The 17,371-nt window shown below is 39.9% G+C and overlaps 1 protein-coding gene across 1 annotated transcript in view; it reads right to left on the reverse strand.

The window, feature by feature from the left end:
* Positions 1–17,371, reverse strand: part of fars2 (phenylalanyl-tRNA synthetase 2, mitochondrial) — a 54,430-nt gene that overhangs the window by 33,405 nt on the left and 3,654 nt on the right. Inside the window, exons 2-4 of the mRNA XM_062521446.1 lie at positions 15,267–15,911; positions 8,580–8,742; positions 8,097–8,228 (exon numbers count right to left, since the gene is read on the reverse strand). Coding sequence (XP_062377430.1) covers positions 8,097–8,228; positions 8,580–8,742; positions 15,267–15,893 — 922 coding nt within the window. The 5' untranslated portion in view covers positions 15,894–15,911. The remainder of the gene's footprint in view (positions 1–8,096; positions 8,229–8,579; positions 8,743–15,266; positions 15,912–17,371) is intronic.

Here is a 17,371-nt window from a genome sequence, read left to right on the forward strand (position 1 = left end):
GTCAGGTTAGTACTGGGACTCCATCTTATGGTAGCACACATACAGGCTACTTTAATAAAATTACTCCAAAGCATGACCTACTCACAGATTATTTATAGCACTTTGGTATTTCAATGCATTGCTAACTCAAAGCACAGTTCACAAAAATGCAAAACTTGCTGTGTTGCCTTTTCACTCGTTTATTCAGTAGAATAATGGCTTTTGTGCATGTCTTTCCAATTAAGGAAGTGATGTGGTGCAAAAGCCAGAAGCCCTGGAGTGCATCACTCTTTGGCATCATCACGATCAGAGTAGCATACAGGGATTCTATCTGGAATAGTTTAATTCAATAGAAAATAGCACTGACCTGTTCAACTGAACGCAACATTTCAGAAGAGATCCAACATGTATTTTCATTAGGCTACCTTGCTCCCAAATTGCAAATGGATTTCCCTTACACTCCCTCCCCCTTTCCCTTAAATTAATTCTGATTATAAATATGTTTGGCTCAATAATGTATAAGCTACATTGACAACAGCCATGTGATGATGTGACATGGCATTTAAAGAGGAACTATGTAGGTTTGGCGATTTATTCGCCATTTTCTCGTTTTATGCTTGTAGGTTTCTCTGCAGAGCTTCCCCGTGTGAAGCACTTTGGCTCAGTGGGTATAGTGCCATGTAGGACGAAGTAACGTTATCTCTTATCTTCTGAGATGGAGAAAAAATACAAATAATGAATAGTAATAAAGTCAATTTGTGTAGGCCTATTTGTGTAATTCTTTTGCACAGCACTCTCTAAGCATTCAGTGAACAGAGTAGGCTACCTTATGTTGCAGACGTGCACCCAACAGTGGTTATTATTTTTGTAGAGTCGTACCGTGCCGAACCGTACCGTTACGAAAATGTGCAGCGGAAAAGGGGTATTAGAATACGTGTAGAAAACACACGTTACTCCCCTCCCCCCAAGAGCAGCTTCACACATCAGATCAGCTTGTGGGCCATTAGCAATCTTTTGTATAGGCTTTATATGTTGGGCACGCGTCTGCAACATAGAGTAGCCTACTCTGTTCACTGAATGCTTGGACTGTGTTGTGCAAAGAACTACACAAATAGACCTACATACATTGGCTTTATTACTATTTATTATTATTACGTATCATCATTCATTTAGTGTTGAGATGTTGTTCATTGAGTGAGACTAGTGCAGTGCCCGTGCAAACAATGTTTTCCAAGAAACTTGTTGCCAAATGACGTTGATGCAGGTAGATCATGTTATATTGTGATGATGTAGAATCAAGCCCGTGCAGTTAGTAGAGCTTTTTACTGTCTTTGCAAAGTAAAAAAGTGAAGGGGAAAGGCATTTGAGTTGCAGCTAATGGCAATATTAGACACATTGTTGGGAAATGATAGCCTAAAGCTAACCGTGGCCTAAAAGCTGACCATGGCAATGCCAGTGCTATGAACTCGGAAGTGATGTTTGAATGAATGTTATGCCCATAGCCGATGTCCATAGAGTCAAGAACGGCTGTATTAAATGCAAACTTTAACAGAATGCTACCGACGTGTGTGTCGGCATTGCAAGATCGGCAACCTGATCAGGCAACAGAAACGCTAGGCAACCGCGGTTGTTGATGAGTAGCCTAGCCTATGCAACGTTGACTTTAACAGCCTGCCTACCAACATGGGTGCGTGTATGTCGGACTCCAACCTTAACAATCTTGAAACGGTCCGTTTACGTGAGACATCGTAATTTTCATGAATGGCAACACGTGAGTTTGTCAGCGAAATGTGCTTAGTGTGCTAGAAATGTGGGATTGCGGTAGAGTTGTATTTTGCTTAATTTAACGATATCTTTGTCATTTTTTGGTCCAGAAATGACCAAACTTTGCACTGCACTGACGCATGTCATTAGCAAGACCTGTGTCAAATTGTAGGTCAGTCGGATGAGTGGTTTGAGAGTTATGCGTGGCACTGTACACAGACAGAGTGACACACAGACAGACACTCCTTGCATCAATAGATAGATAAGATTCAAATAGCGGGCAGCCAAAACAGATGAAACACGACAGAGAGAGGGAGGGAGAGAGTGAGAGAGATCGTATCACACTGAAATCTCACATTTTGTCACTGGCAACCTATTGTCCTGTCAAATACGATTGCATTTTAATTCCTGAAAACCGTTCAGGAATTATTTATGCAAAAGTGGAACATTCGTAATTTATTCTTCCTCCTTTTCGGCTCTCGGTTCGTTATAAAACAGCATGAGAGAGCATGCTTCACCTGTATTTTATTTGACACTTGACAACAGTCAGCTTACATTTCAAATCAAAGCCTACTTCTTTCTCTTTATCGCCATGGCGGTTTTGTTTTGTTGCCAGCATAAATACTTTTAAATGAAGGTTTGACTCGGGTACATTCATACAAACCACAAACTGGGATGGTTCTAGAGGTAAACGAGCACTGCCTCAAAATGTGAAGAGATTTGTGGTTGCCACACTGAAGCGACACTTTCCTGGCATGGACAGGAGGGAACCGAAAGAGTGTGTTGACTAGATCAAGAAATTCCTGCATACCACATACAATGCAAGAAAATGCAGTAGCTAGGCCCATGTTATTCAGAACAAAATGACAACAAACACTTTTACACATTTAGGCCTATATTCAAACTAATTCGGAAAGCATTTCCAACAAAACTTTCTCCATTACAAATTAAGCACAAAATAAACACAACTCATGTCCATGGCCTAGATAGGCCTACTCTCTTCTATTAACTCAAGAGCTACAGTACCCTCCAGAATTATTGGCACCCTTGGTAAAAGTTGACTAAAAATAGGTCTAAAAAATAATCTTTAGGTGATTTATTGTACTCCCACAATGAAAACAATGAGGAAAAATACACCCTGCAAGGGAAGCAAATTTATTCTGAGAAAAAGGAAAATCTCATAAAGAAATAAATGTTTTTAATAAAAACACGTCACTTACAATTATTGGCACCCCTACTTGTAATACCTTCTTAAACCTCCCTTTGTCAATAAAACAGCATGTAATATTCTTCTCTGACACCCCATAAAGATTGAGAATACAAAGTAAGGGATTTAAGACCATTCATCTTTACAAAACCTCCCCAGATCGTCCAGATTGCTAGGTCCACACTTGTGCATTCTTCTCGTTGACTCATCCCACTGTTTTTCTATGGAGTTTAGATCAGGGGACTGCTATGGCAATGTCTGAAGCTTGATTTTGTGTTCAGTAAACCATATTTGTTTTGATCTGTGCATTTGTTTTGGTTCATTGACCTGATGAATGATCCAATCATGACCAACTTTTAGGGCCTTGGCAGAGATTGTTTGATTTCCTTTGAAAATGTTCAGGTTTTTCTTGGTGTTCATGATGTCATGCACCTTAATTAGGTTCCCAAGGCCTTTGGGAATTAAAACAGCCCCACAATAGCACAGCCCCTCCACCATAATTCTGATTAGGCATGGGGTTCTTTTTAGTATAGTCATTCTTCTATGTATGCCAAAGACACCTTAAGTGTTTTTAGCAAAAGAGCATAATTTTATTTTCATCTGAGAATAGACCACACTCCCAGACATGTCATGGTACCATACAGTAATTCCTGCCATTTACATTGTTCATTAAATGACTCTACTGGCTTTAACCTGACATGCTGTATAAATAATCTACTAGCAGTGAGGTCACTTTTGAAGAATTTTGGGGGGGACTTGGTGACCCCAAGATGATAGCTGTGTGTCTGTAACTCTCAACAGTGGTTCTTATGGATTTTTTTGCCTATCATACCATCCTCCATACTGTGCGTGGGAGCAAAATAGCCATGGGTCTTTGTCCAAGCATGTTTGCCACATTTCCAGATGATTAGAACCTTTTATTCATCATTTTAACTGGAAATATAGGCATTTTCAACAAAATACCTAGTTTCCATAGACATTCTCTTACTTACAAATGTCAACACAATTTCTTTTTATTTCAATTTAGTGTATTCTCTTGTCTCTCCAATGTTGAAAAATGACTAGAGGATTTAGCCTCTGAGTGACTTCATTTTCATACCATAGTGAAAAAGAACGTCATGAACTACTTCTGAAAGTTCACAGACACTCTGATTTACTTTAAAACATTGCATTTACATAGGAAAATGCTCCTGTTAAATGTTGTACGTAATATGTTTCAGGGGTGCCAATAATTGTGAGCAAGCTGTTTTTGTTCAAAATATTTATTTCTTTATGAGATTTTCCTTTTTCTCAGAATAAATTTGCTTGCCTTGCAGGGTATATTTTTCCACATTGTTTTCATTGTGGGAGTACAATAAATCACCTAAAGATTATTTTTATACCTATTTTTAGTCAACTTTTACCAAGGGTGCCAATAATTCTGGAGGGTACTGTATTTTAAATTGACAACAGTGTAGGCTTACATGGGCTACCAAATTTCTTATTCAGTTTAAGGAAAGGTATGTCCTCTAAAACATTCTCCTTATTGCTGCAAAGGAGACAGAATATATTTCAGAGACAAAAAGACATGCTCTACACTGACCTGGGTAACAAGCACAGGCAGCACACTCATGTCAGGGTTTGGGCTAAACATGCCAGCCCAATAAGAAAAGATGCTTTCGCTTCTTTTATGTCTAGCCTCTCTAGTATATACGTCTAAGAAATTGGACAGTGAATCACTACAACCTGTCTCCCTTAGTTGACGGGGTCTGAGGGGAAGGTTTGGTGGATGCCAGGGCCTGCATTATTTGCCACTTCTGGAGAGGTGGACTAGCACGTCAGTCTAATGGTCTGGTGGTAAGGAAAGTTATTTGGAATGAAAAATAACATTATTAACCGGTTATTTAAAATGGAAAATATTGTTTTCACTCCGGCAAAACTGAATTTTTGTTCCCGTTTTTGATTAGCCTACAAAATTCCATTATTTTCCGTGTTTTGTTTTTGTTCTTTGAAACGTTCTTTTTTTTGTTTTTGTTCTTTGTTCTTTTCTAATCCCTGTCAGGCAAGGCAAGATGCTAGTGGTGCGTCGGAAAATTAGTAGGGCTGGGACTAGAGGCTTTGTAATTAATTAATCGAAATGAATCACATTTTAATCGCATATAAATATTTGACCCGAGAAAAGTGAGAAGTATTTTTTCTCACATGGATTTTTAGTATAGCCTACCATTGACTGAATACATAAACTTAAGCAACAAAAATATTGTTTAGTCCAACAGATCAGTGCAATTTTTGCCATAAAGTGTAGCATGTGTCAAAACTTCCTCTCATACAGCTCAGCTGACTGTGAAGTGTGTCAAGTGCTTGACATCTCTCTGGCTCATAGGAGTTGTTAGCAAAATGCCACCAGATGTTACCTGTTACCTTGAGTTGAGTTCATGAAATTGTTGTGTCCCTTTAAAGCTGGGCATACACTATGCGATTTTTTCAATCGCGGCAGTCAGCTGCTGCTCATACTGTACGAGTGAATTCGCAAGGGCAGCTCACGATTCCTGTTCTCACACTACACGATCCGATGGTCGGATGCGATTTGACTGCTCACACTGTATGTCCATATCCAACTTGTCAGACTCTTTATCTGGAACTTTATCAGCTGTGCTGCCATGCGGCTCCGTGTTGTCTAATTGCTTTCATTGTTGCCAGGTCACGTGAGGAGAAATAAGCAGCAGGTCTCTGAAAATAAGCCATAATAAAGACACAACCCCAAAAAGTTATAGCATCCCCTCCCCGAACCCCTGTTACATTTCTGGGGTGGTCATAGGAGCCTGCATAGCCTAGGTTCAAAATGCCCCCTGTGTAGGCTACGTGTAGGCGCTGCGTGCAACCAGCAACTTCACACAAAATCAAGCCCAAGTCACTTAAAATAAGCAGACTATGGCAACACCGTTTGTTTTGTTGTCCGTATCTGTGTTCGCGCATGTGTACTGACAGGTGGAGGTAAATCGTCTCAAACATTGCTTCAACAGTGCGATAGACTCACGAGGGGCGACCAGGATTTCAAACAGGTTTGATATTCTCCCGATCGATCGGGAGGTGCTCGGGAGGTGCTCGGGAGGTGCTCGTGAGGTGGTAATTGCTTCTTGTTACCCCATGTATACTACACGATGCGAGACGCACGACTGAGGCAAAATTCGGCCTGATCCCCAAAATAGTCGCACGACTCAAAAAGGCAAAATGGGCCAAAAATCGCACAGTGTATGCCCAGCTTTAGGGGAACTAGGGGGGTGGAGTTTATGTGTGTGCGTGCCATTCCGAGAGGGAAGTGTGAATTACTCTGTTATAAGCGTGAGTTGTGGCTGTAACAGCAACTCGGTTGCTATTTGTTCAATAAATAAAGCTCGGAAGTTTCCCTCAAGTGTCTGGAGTATCACAATACTTTCAAGTACATTCAGAACATTGGAAACCCCGACTATTAGAAAACATCTCTCTTGCTTCACAAGCCATGACAGACTTTGTCCACGCTAGTTGCTATATGTTTTGCACTGAGGTGATAGTTAAAGGGATAGTTTGGGTTTTAAGACACGAAGTTATATGGGTTCCCTGTCAGCAACGTTGTGCATCAGCACTGACTTACCCCCCGACAGCGTCCTGTGAGCCGAGATCCAGCCGGTTTTTGATCGTTTTTGATGCTGAAGAAAGTAGTCCGGCAAGTTGCTGGGGTCACGAAAGTAAAGTGTTTTTCTTCTCAAAACCATATGCGTTCAAAAGAGTGATATATTTGCACCACAAAAACGTTGTCCAGGAAAAATTCAAACCTCGTTATCACTTGGCACTATTTTTCTCGATTCCTATCACTGCGCGCTACTGACAGCTGGACAACGTTTTTGTGGTGCAAATATATCACTCTTTTGAACGCATATGGTTTTGAGAAGAAAAACACTTTATGGTTATGGTTATGGTTATGGTTATTTAGCAGACGCCTTTGTCCAAAGCGACATACAAATAAATAACAATACAAATTAAATAACAGTGAACAATTACAAAAAGGGAGAATAGCAATATTATCAATAAAACAATCAATTAAGCACTAACCTAATGAGAAATAAAACAAAGAAATGAGAATAGCAATCAAATAAGTCACTCAGTTAATTATATAATAACAATAACTATAGCATGGTAAGGCTAAATTTAAGGACAATAGCAGAATAAATGTCAAATTCTAACAATGGACAAATTATAACAAAACAATACTATTATACAAACCATAACACATAACAAACGCTTTCGTGACCCCAGCAACTTGCCGGACTACTTTCTTCAGCATCAAAAACGATCAAAAACCGGCTGGATCTTGGCTCACAGGACGCTGTCGGGGGGTAAGTCAGGTGCTGATGCACAACGTTGCTGACAGGGAACCCATATAACTTCGTGTCTTAAAACCCGAACTATCCCTTTAAGGCTCGATGTGCTGCGGTGATGTGCGAATTCCTTGTTGCATAGCTTGCACACAACCATGCCCTTATCAACGTTCGTTTTTTGTAACAAAATTTCCCATCCACGGGGCCAACCAACGTGGTCACATCAGCCCACTGTGGTTTGTTGACGTCTAAACCGAACTCGACTCACATGCGTTAGTTGGTGCTCCAGTATAATCGGTCCGTCTGAAACTGATCCAGTGAGAAACGTTCCGCGGAGCAAAAATAAATACGATTAAAATGCGTACATTTTTTTTAACGCGTTCATGTTTGTGTAATTAATTAATCGTAATTAACGCTTTAAAGTCCCGGCCCTAAAAATTAGACATTTTATTTTTCAAATGTTTTCCGCATTTAGAATCAGGAATAATGTACCATTTACACATTTTATCGCGACACTGCGTATTGTTTAGAGCAGCATATCGGTAGGCTATTAAAAGAAAAGATTTTCAGCTTGCTTCGGAATTTAATTCACTTTTGGATTGTTTGGCTAGTGCTAAATGTCGACATTCCTAACCCTGCTCACAAGTGCCACCAGGTGGTTTGTTTGGATCATTGCAGCTTCACTGGGGAAAAATAAGAAAAATATGCGTGATTGACCCGTGAGGTTGCGTGAGACTCACACGTGAAACCGGCCAATTTAAAGTGGTACCCACTGTATGTGTGTATGACGTCTATCTCGTAGGACGGTGTACCTGAATGGACTAAATCCTGTTCCATCACTCCACACCCGAGCACCTCCAACCATTTGCCCTGGAAACGCACCTCCATTTCAAAAGAGGGATGGGTGAACGGGAAGTAGCATTCCACCCAGCGGATTTCCAACTCTAAGGGAAGGGGAGGAGAAACACAAACAGAATGGAGTAAACTACTGTACTGTAACTGACCCTAAGCAGATGATTGGGCTCTTGAGTCGTGTATCTGTCTGAGGTTTCTTCCTATATGTATCTCCAATTTTAGGGCGTTTTTTTCTCGGCCCGTTACTCAGGCGCTTTCTCTGAATGTTTAACATTCTGTAAAGCGCCATGAGACATCAGTAACGTTTTGCCACTCTCTAAGTGAAATTAAATTGAAATCGAAATTCCTTAACAGTGAAGAAGTATAATACAGATATTGAGTGAATGATGAACAGAGCACTATAAGCACTATATTGTATAATATTTGGATCAAATTCTCACCTTCCCCAAACAGATGTCTGATCAGATGTGTTAATGTCTGTTTGAGGTTAAACTCCACCAATTTCACAGCCTCCAGGGTATGAGCCTCCTGTTTTTGAGGGGTACGTCGACCTCTTTTTTCAAACAGACTCAGTTCCTCACCATGTGTCACCTTTGCAAATAGCTGTGTGAAAAAAAGGACACAGAGATGGACAGATTTACATGCATTGAGAGCTGGCTTGAGCAAAGTTCAGAACTGAATTGAGAATGATCCATGCGAATGTTGTTTACCAAAACGCAACTGAATAAAATCTGAAACCCTTAAATGTTGTGTTCAATAATACTGTATGCAGATTTGTACTGAGATGTCCTTTTACTACTCACCACTGTGCAATGTATGACCGACTGGATTTATTATCACCAAAAGCCAGAAGATGGTATCACTGGTATCAGGTTATTCACCTCCGCCAAGGAGGTATATGTTTTCATCGGGGACCGGCCGGCGTTTGTCTGTCTGTCTGTCTGTCTGTCTGTCTGTCTGTCTGTCTGTCTGTTAGCAAGATAACTCAAAAAGTGATGGATGGATTTCGATGAGACTTTCAGGGAAGGTCGGACATGACCCAAGGAGGAAACGATTACATTTTGGGAGTGATTAGTAATTCCGTCGGGATTCCGTCGGCGTTTATGGATTTAGCTTAGTGGTGTAATGGCATGGTATGGCCACGTGGTAGCGATCTGAATAGTTTAGGTTCAAATGTATGACAATCTAGGAAGAACAATGCAGGCAGAGGTAGCTGCGCTCTCTGAGTGCTTTTCTCTTTTTTAAATGTGTGTACAGACTATCCATCTTACCTGAAGGAATATTTAACTCCATACAGATCCAGCTACAGATTGAGACACAGTGATTATCCTTCCTTCATTGTGCCAAACATCTCCAAAGAGAGTGGTAGACTTTAAATTTAAAGCTCCTTCAGACAGGAATTGCCTACCTGGGACTCAGAACTGTAACTTCTCTGTATTCATTCAAAAGACTCCTCTTTACCTGCAAGAAATTTTATTTATTTTATTTAAATTTTATATTTGTGTGTACATATTCAAATATGGGAGTAGGTGTGCGTATGTAGGCCTATACTATACTGTATGTGTATGTGTCCGTATGCATATGTGTATGGGCTTTGCGGTCATGACTCTTATAATACTGTATTATGCTTAATACCTGGACTTGTACTCTATAAGGAATTGCAGGGGTGGCTGAGCTTTAGCGAGTGTGAATGTACATACAGAACTAGTAGTGCCCTGGCCAGAACTAAGGGTGGCTGGGCACTACCGGGCCCTATGGTAATTCGAACACTGAATGTAAGCGCTGATTGAATGTGTGCGCGTCTGTGCAAGTGAAACCGAACGATAGATAGATAGATAGATAGATAGATAGATAGATAGATAGATAGCTATCCAAAGAGAAATTACGGAATTACATTTATGAGGAAATACGTCAGAATACCGAACTATTATAGAGACGCAGTCTAACTCAATAAAACTTGTTTGCATAGTGCTAATCATCCTCACCGTTGTCAAACTCTCGAATGAAACATAAACTGTTATTTCAATCTGCTGCTTGTGTTAATGGCAATTTTGAACTATGACAAATAGTTTGATAGTTCATGCTCGTCTTTTTCGAAGTGCAGAGCCTTGCGAACATTTTCAGAGTGCCAGACTGAATTTACAAACACCCGAAAAAACTAAACAACGAAAGAGTTGTAGTGTTGCAGTCTGTAGGTGACTATGCTTCTAGGGATTTCTGTTGGCATTTCCGAAAGCTCGCAAAATATTTTTTCTCTAGCTTACATTTCAGTCAAAACTATGGGCTGGGCCACTTAGAGGTTGCTTCCGGGCCGCCTATTGAATGAGTAGAACTCTGGGCTACAGTATCAATCACACCGCAGCAATGCTGCTACAGCGGACTGTACTGCCACCTCGTGGCGCTAAGTTGTAATACAGTTGTAATACATTTCACGCAGAGCGTGACTCAGGCAACGCATGAGGGAAACGGCCATCACTGAGTAACGCCTACTGTACGTCCTCCCTCACTCCTCGGGCCTTGATCCTCACTGATCTACATAAAGAAAGATAGAAGAAGGGATAGACTATCCCATTGTTGCCGCCCCATCATCCTTTATGTAGATCAGTGAGGATCGAGGCCCGAGGGAGGACATATAAACGCTGGATGAGAGGTACCCATTGTCATGGTGATAAGACCCTTGGTTGAAAACAGTCTGGAATTACACTTTCAAGCAAGGGCGTAACTTTCGGTCTACCATTGGGGGGGTTAAACTTGCGGCATATTTATCAATTTATTTATTTATTGAATCATTTTCTTGTGCAAAAGATAACATGCTAATTTGCCGTTCCTTTATTAGAAATACATCATGATGATTTAGGCTAGGCTACTTAATGTAAATGCAGCTGTTCACTTGACTGTTTGTGCCATAATGACACAGTAGTTAAATTCAGTGTGCTCACATGGACCGTCTTGTTGTGTGTAGGCCTATGTATAAAGTGCGCGCCTGCACGAGCCCTAGGCTGTTTTAAGGGCATTTTCACTACCTCTAGTTAGAAGCATTTATTCTGGTCATTGTAAGTGCCATTCACACATGCTACATATTGGGTTTTTTTTTCAGCACAGTCTAGGCAGATCTACCACATGTATTAATACTTGCATTGATTTGATTTAGATTTTTAAATAATACAAATTTTAAAAAGCATACTATGCAAATTCTTACATTTTGACATCTATCTCACCACAGCAAGCTGACAGCTCAACATGACTTGCATGGTTGTGTAGGCCTGACTGTCCTGAAAATTGCAATATAAGAACCATGGTGGAGGTATACTTTGAGGCTGAGCAATTTACAGAAGTATGTGGTGTGTGCCTTCCAGAAATAAATGGCAATTTTTATTTAGTGATGAGAAATGACTTTTTGACACTTTTTGTGCTCCATATTTGTGACACTAGCTGATCTGACCTGACTTGTTGGCGTGGTAGCACACATGACGTGCACAGATGATGATTCTCTATAATATTTTTTACTGCATTGCAATGAACAAAGTAAAGGCAAAAAAGTGTTTATTTGTCAAACGAATTTGGATGCAATATGAGTCTTGAATTGGATACCACAGGAGTTTGCTAGGATCTCAAAACCGTATTATGAACGTGACTTGCCATAGAGAAACTGACTTATGCCACACAAAAACATGGGGTAAGTGGAGCTAAATGAAGTTATTATTTTGCTGTCACTTCCTCTGTTTTATGGCCTAGAAGATTGTATTTGGTATAGCTCTAGCTCTCCTCTTTCATCTGACATGCGTGCCATATCTTTCCGATGGCGGGTTCGCGTGTAATTCAAGCGAGAGTGATGCCTGGGTGAATGCAGAGCAATATAGACTGTAAATATGATATTCTTTGATTTAACGTCATGATTTTATTTTAGTTTCATACTTGTACAGACAAGTGTCTAGTCTCGTTGGAAAGCCCCGGTTCTGCTCTTTCGTGCAATATAGGTTTCATCTCGCTGTGACTAATTATCCCGGAGCAATGTAACAGAGAAGAATGGGTGTGTTTTTGACACACTTTGCGTCCGTCGCTCGGGCTTTTAGGGCTAGCCAGCCAACTCCAGTCAACAAATCATCAGCCAATTTAACAGCTAACTTAGGGGTATACCTCCATTTGGTCAGGATTTTTCCTATTTTTGGTTGGTGTCAACCAACAATGAAAAAATGCTGTCTGGCTGCCTTTCAATGTCTTTTTCATCTTCCCACCTGAGTTGAGAGCTTTCTCCAACCATTCATCCCAGCGACTGCGCAAAATAGTAGCCTAAACAAACTTTCGGTAGAGAACGCAGGTTGGGTAATACCAAGTAGTCGGTGGGCAGGGGGGTATATAGGCTACATAGGCCTACATTTCAGAATATTTAAAACATGATAGTATCTTGCTGGAAAATGAAATGAATAAAGAAAACGAACAAAAAATATTCATCCAGAATATTTAATATTCAGTGTAATCTGAATTATGTGATGATATTGAGGGGGTTATATTAGCTGGATATGATTTTTTGGGGGTCACAACCCCTGTAACCCCCCCGCAAATTACGCCTATGCTTTCAAGTAAACTCAAATTGGATTGACAATCTTAAAGCTAATACTAATACTAATCTTAACAAACAACTCATCGTTTTAAGCTTAGTTTAGCTTTGAATACCACTCTCTAAGTTAACAGAGTAGTACAGTACCCTCCAGAATTATTGGCACCCTTGGTAAAAGTTGACTAAAAGTAGGTCTAAAAAATAATCTTTAGGTGATTTATTGAACTCCCACAATGAAAACAATGAGGAAAAATACACCCTGCAAGGGAAGCAAATTTATTCTGAGAAAAAGGAAAATCTCATAAAGAAATAAATGTTTTTAATAAAAACGCGTCACTCACAATTATTGGCACCCCTACTTGTAATACCTTCTTAAACCTCCCTTTGTCAATAAAACAGCATGTAATATTCTTTTCTGACACCCCATAAAGATTGAGAATACAAAGTAAGGGATTTAAGACCATTCATCTTTACAAAACCTCCCCAGATCGTCCAGATTGCTAGGTCCACACTTGTGCATTCTTCTCGTTGACTCATCCCACTGTTTTTCTATGGAGTTTAGATCAGGGGACTGCTATGGCAATGTCTGAAGCTTGATTTTGTGTTCAGTAAACCATATTTGTTTTGATCTGTGCATTTGTTTTGGTTCATTGACCTGATGAATGATCCAATCATGACGAACTTTTAGGGCTTTGGCAGAGATTGTTTGATTTCCTTTGGAAATGTTCAGGTTTTTCTTGGTGTTCATGATGCCATGCACCTTAATTAGGTTCCCAAGGCCTTTGGGAATTAAAACAGCCCCACAATAGCACAGCCCCTCCACCATAATTCTGATTAGGCATGGGGTTCTTTTTAGTATGGTCATTCTTCTATGTACGCCAAAGACACCTTAAGTGTTTTTAGCAAAAGAGCATAATTTTATTTTCATCTGTCAATAGACCACACTCCCAGACATGTCAAGGTACCATTCAGTAACTCCTGCCATTTACATTGTTCTTTAAATGACTCTACTGGCTTTAACCTGACATGCTGTCTAAATAATCTATTAGCAGTGAGGTCACTTTTGAAGATTTTTGGGGGGGACTTGGTGACCCCAAGATGATAGCTTTGTCTGTAACTCTCAACGGTGGTTCTTATGGATTTTTTTGCCTATCATACCATCGTCCATACTGTGCGTGGGAGCAAAATAGCCATGGGTCTTTGTCCAAGCATGTTTGCCACATTTCCAGATGATTAGAACCTTTTAGTCATCATTTTAACTGAAAATATAGGCATTTTCAACAAAATACCTAGTTTCCATAGACATTCTCTTACTTACAAATGTCAACACAATTTCTTTTTATTTCAATTTAGTGTATTCTCTTGTCTCTCCAATGTTGAAAAATGACTAGAGGATTTAGCCTCTGAGTGACTTCATTTTCATACCATAGTGAAAAAGAACGTCATGAACTACTTCTGAAAGTTCACAGACACTCTGATTTACTTTAAAACGTTGCATTTACATAGGAAAATGCTCCTGTTAAATGATGTACATAATATGTTTCAGGGGTGCCAATAATTGTGAGCAAGCTGTTTTTGTTAAAAATATTTATTTCTTTATGAGATTTTCCTTTTTCTCAGAATAAATTTGCTTGCCTTGCAGGGTATATTTTTCCTCATTGTTTTCATTGTGGGAGTACAATAAATCACCTAAAGATTATTTTTTATACCTATTTTTAGTCAACTTTTACCAAGGGTGCCAATAATTCTGGAGGGTACTGTATGTGTTACCTCATTAAGTGACAATAAACCGTAATGAGAAAAAAAAAAACATTATAAACAAGAAAATAGCATTTAACCCATAATCCCTTTTTTTAGGTCAGCCCTCTCTTCCAAATGAACATATCATTGAGTTGCCTTCAAAACACTAATAACTCATGAACCTTAGTTGAAATAACATGACTTATTGTTTATCTAAGTTGAAGTAAATTAAATTAATTAAATATTTTACTACTTGACTTATTGATCAAATCATCTTTTACAGTGAAACCACATTATGATGAGAAACTTGTAACAGGAACCAATTAAATTTACAAAGTAATCTTTCCAACACTGAATCTATGTGATATTCAACACATCCTTTCGTTTGTGTGACTATGTGGAATATAATTGCCATTAATTTAATTCCGCTTCCTGTCATTCCAATTCCAATTCTAATTCAACTTTGTGTGGGGTGGTGGAGCCAATTCAGATAATTACATTACATTTACATAACATTACATTAGGCAGACACTTTTTTTTCAAAGTGACCTATGTCAACTACTGTATGTTACAAGGGATTATTGTCCCCGGAGCAACTTGGGGTTAAGTGCCTTGCTCAAGGGCACAACGGTGGAAGCTGTGAATTGAACAGACAACTTTCAGGCTACTGCTTGCTAGCCCAGCTCCTTAACCACTACACTACTACCGTCCCAATTCAAATTCCAATTCATTAATTGAATGGAGGCCAATTCTAATATTCAGAATTTTGCACAAATCTGATGGAGAGAAAACAAAATCAACACATTCAAATTGTTTACAGCCCCCTTACTTCATGATTGGAGAACAGTCGTACTCCCTCCATCTGATGGAACACTGGGTAGTGGCTAGCATCTATCTCATCTCTTCGGTAAACATCTCCAACGGCCAGAAAGGCATCCAGCCCTGAACGAACCAGCTCTGTCTGATGAGCAGAGGTATGTGCTCGTAGCATGGTGTTTTGGTTCAGATAGTAATTGTCCCCTTTCTTGCGACTCGGATGGTCCTTTGGAATGAGCAGGCTGTCAAAATTCTGTTCCACAGTTACTATGGGATTCAGGTTGTCAAAAACAGAGAAGAGTGGGTTGCCCCACCGGCCAGTGTAGGCACTGTAGAAATGTGACTTAATGCGCTCCTTAATAAGCCACAGTGGGTGATGTGGAGTATTATGGAGGTTACGCCCTACTTTGGACAGAATTTTAGGCGTGATGTTAGTATATTCATCACGGCAATATGTCTGACCCAACACTTCCAATGAGTTCTGCTTGACCATGGACTGAGCTGTGAGACCATCACTGTTCAGACATCGGAGACTGTGGGTCACTGTTTGCTTCTTTGCTCGGAAGCAGGAATAGAGGCAGTGTTTGTACACAGAATCAGGCAGAAGAGACTGAAGGTAGGGTCTATGGTAGATCCTCATTGTAGATAGATCATTGAGCTTTGAGGGAAGAGAAAAACAGATAATGCATTAACCTTTCATTTGACACCATTTTTTGTATTTTTTAGTTTTAAGGAATTAAAGATTCAATCCATAAATCTGGACTGACGTCTGAGCTCATTACCCAATCAAATGACACCTCACACCCTTAAAAATGTTGGTCGCACTCTAGAGTCTTGTTTGGGTCTACCTTATGATCATACTTAAACCCATTTCACACTCTAATTCCCCTCTAATAAGTAGGCTACACTTTTTTGACCACTCAGGTCTTCGTCAGGTACATCTGTGTTGCAATGTATACAGTAGATGTTCATGAAGTAGTTAACATTATCTATTTGCTACCACATATCGTCTAATTATAGCCTACTATTAATATACTATTATTGGGACTCAACATATTTCGGTGGTAGGCTGTGGGCTTTCCTGAGAGCATTTCAGGTAGACTATCCAACATTTAGAACATGACAAACATTACCAGTAGACTACTGACCGAATATCAAATCGATCATTTTAATGAACCACACTTGTTTCATTTATTGGCTATAGCCTATAATAACTGAGGAGATGAGTTTGGCACTCATCATGTAATAAAAAAGAAGAAAATAGGATGTCTGTCTGTGAGGTGCTTATCCAAGTTCTACATGTTACTTTACTTTGAATGACTTTGAAACATATTCTACAGACAGACCTCGGTGTACAGTACCTGAGCACTCCTACCAGACACAAACGTAGGGATGTCACAAAAAACAATACTTGTGATACCTTTCAATTCAAAAATGAAAGAAAAAAACCCAACAATGACCATGCCCATTTTTTTAAGCACTGTAAGGACAGATGCCTAGTCTGGCTATCACCATACTAAGCTCAATCTTTCAAGTAAGTAAGTAAGTAAGTAATAGGGTCATTTCACGTCAAATCAACCAGAGCGCGGCCCCAGCCGTGGCGCAACTGGCTGGGGCACCTGCACCACACGCCGGCGACCCGGGTTCGATTCCCGCCCCGTGGTCCTTTCCGGATCCCACCCCGACTCTCTCACCCCTTCGCTTCCTGTCTCTCTCTACTGTCCTGTCAAAATTAAAGGCACAAAAGCCCCAAAAAATATACTTTATAAAAATAAATAAATAAATAAATATATCAACCAGAGCGCACGCACTTGCGTCTCAAAAAAATCTGAAAAAAAAAAAATACCATGCGTGCCCATGTTACCCAGGAGACACTCTGTAAAATGTTTTTGTGCTACAGGGCTCCAGACTAACTTTCTGCGTTGGTTGCACCGGTGCGCCTAGCTTTTTTTTCAGGTGCACCAGCACAAAATGTAGGTGCACCCACATTTTTCACTGCATCGCCTTTAACGCCAAAAGGACACCTTTTAACACACTCCTTTCATATAATGTGAATGATTTTTTAACAATAAGGCGTAGAAAAAGCTTGTCTTTATTTGAAACACAATATATAAGGAA

This window comes from Sardina pilchardus, chromosome 19 (assembly GCF_963854185.1).
Source record: "Sardina pilchardus chromosome 19, fSarPil1.1, whole genome shotgun sequence".
NCBI classification, from domain to species: domain Eukaryota; kingdom Metazoa; phylum Chordata; class Actinopteri; order Clupeiformes; family Clupeidae; genus Sardina; species Sardina pilchardus.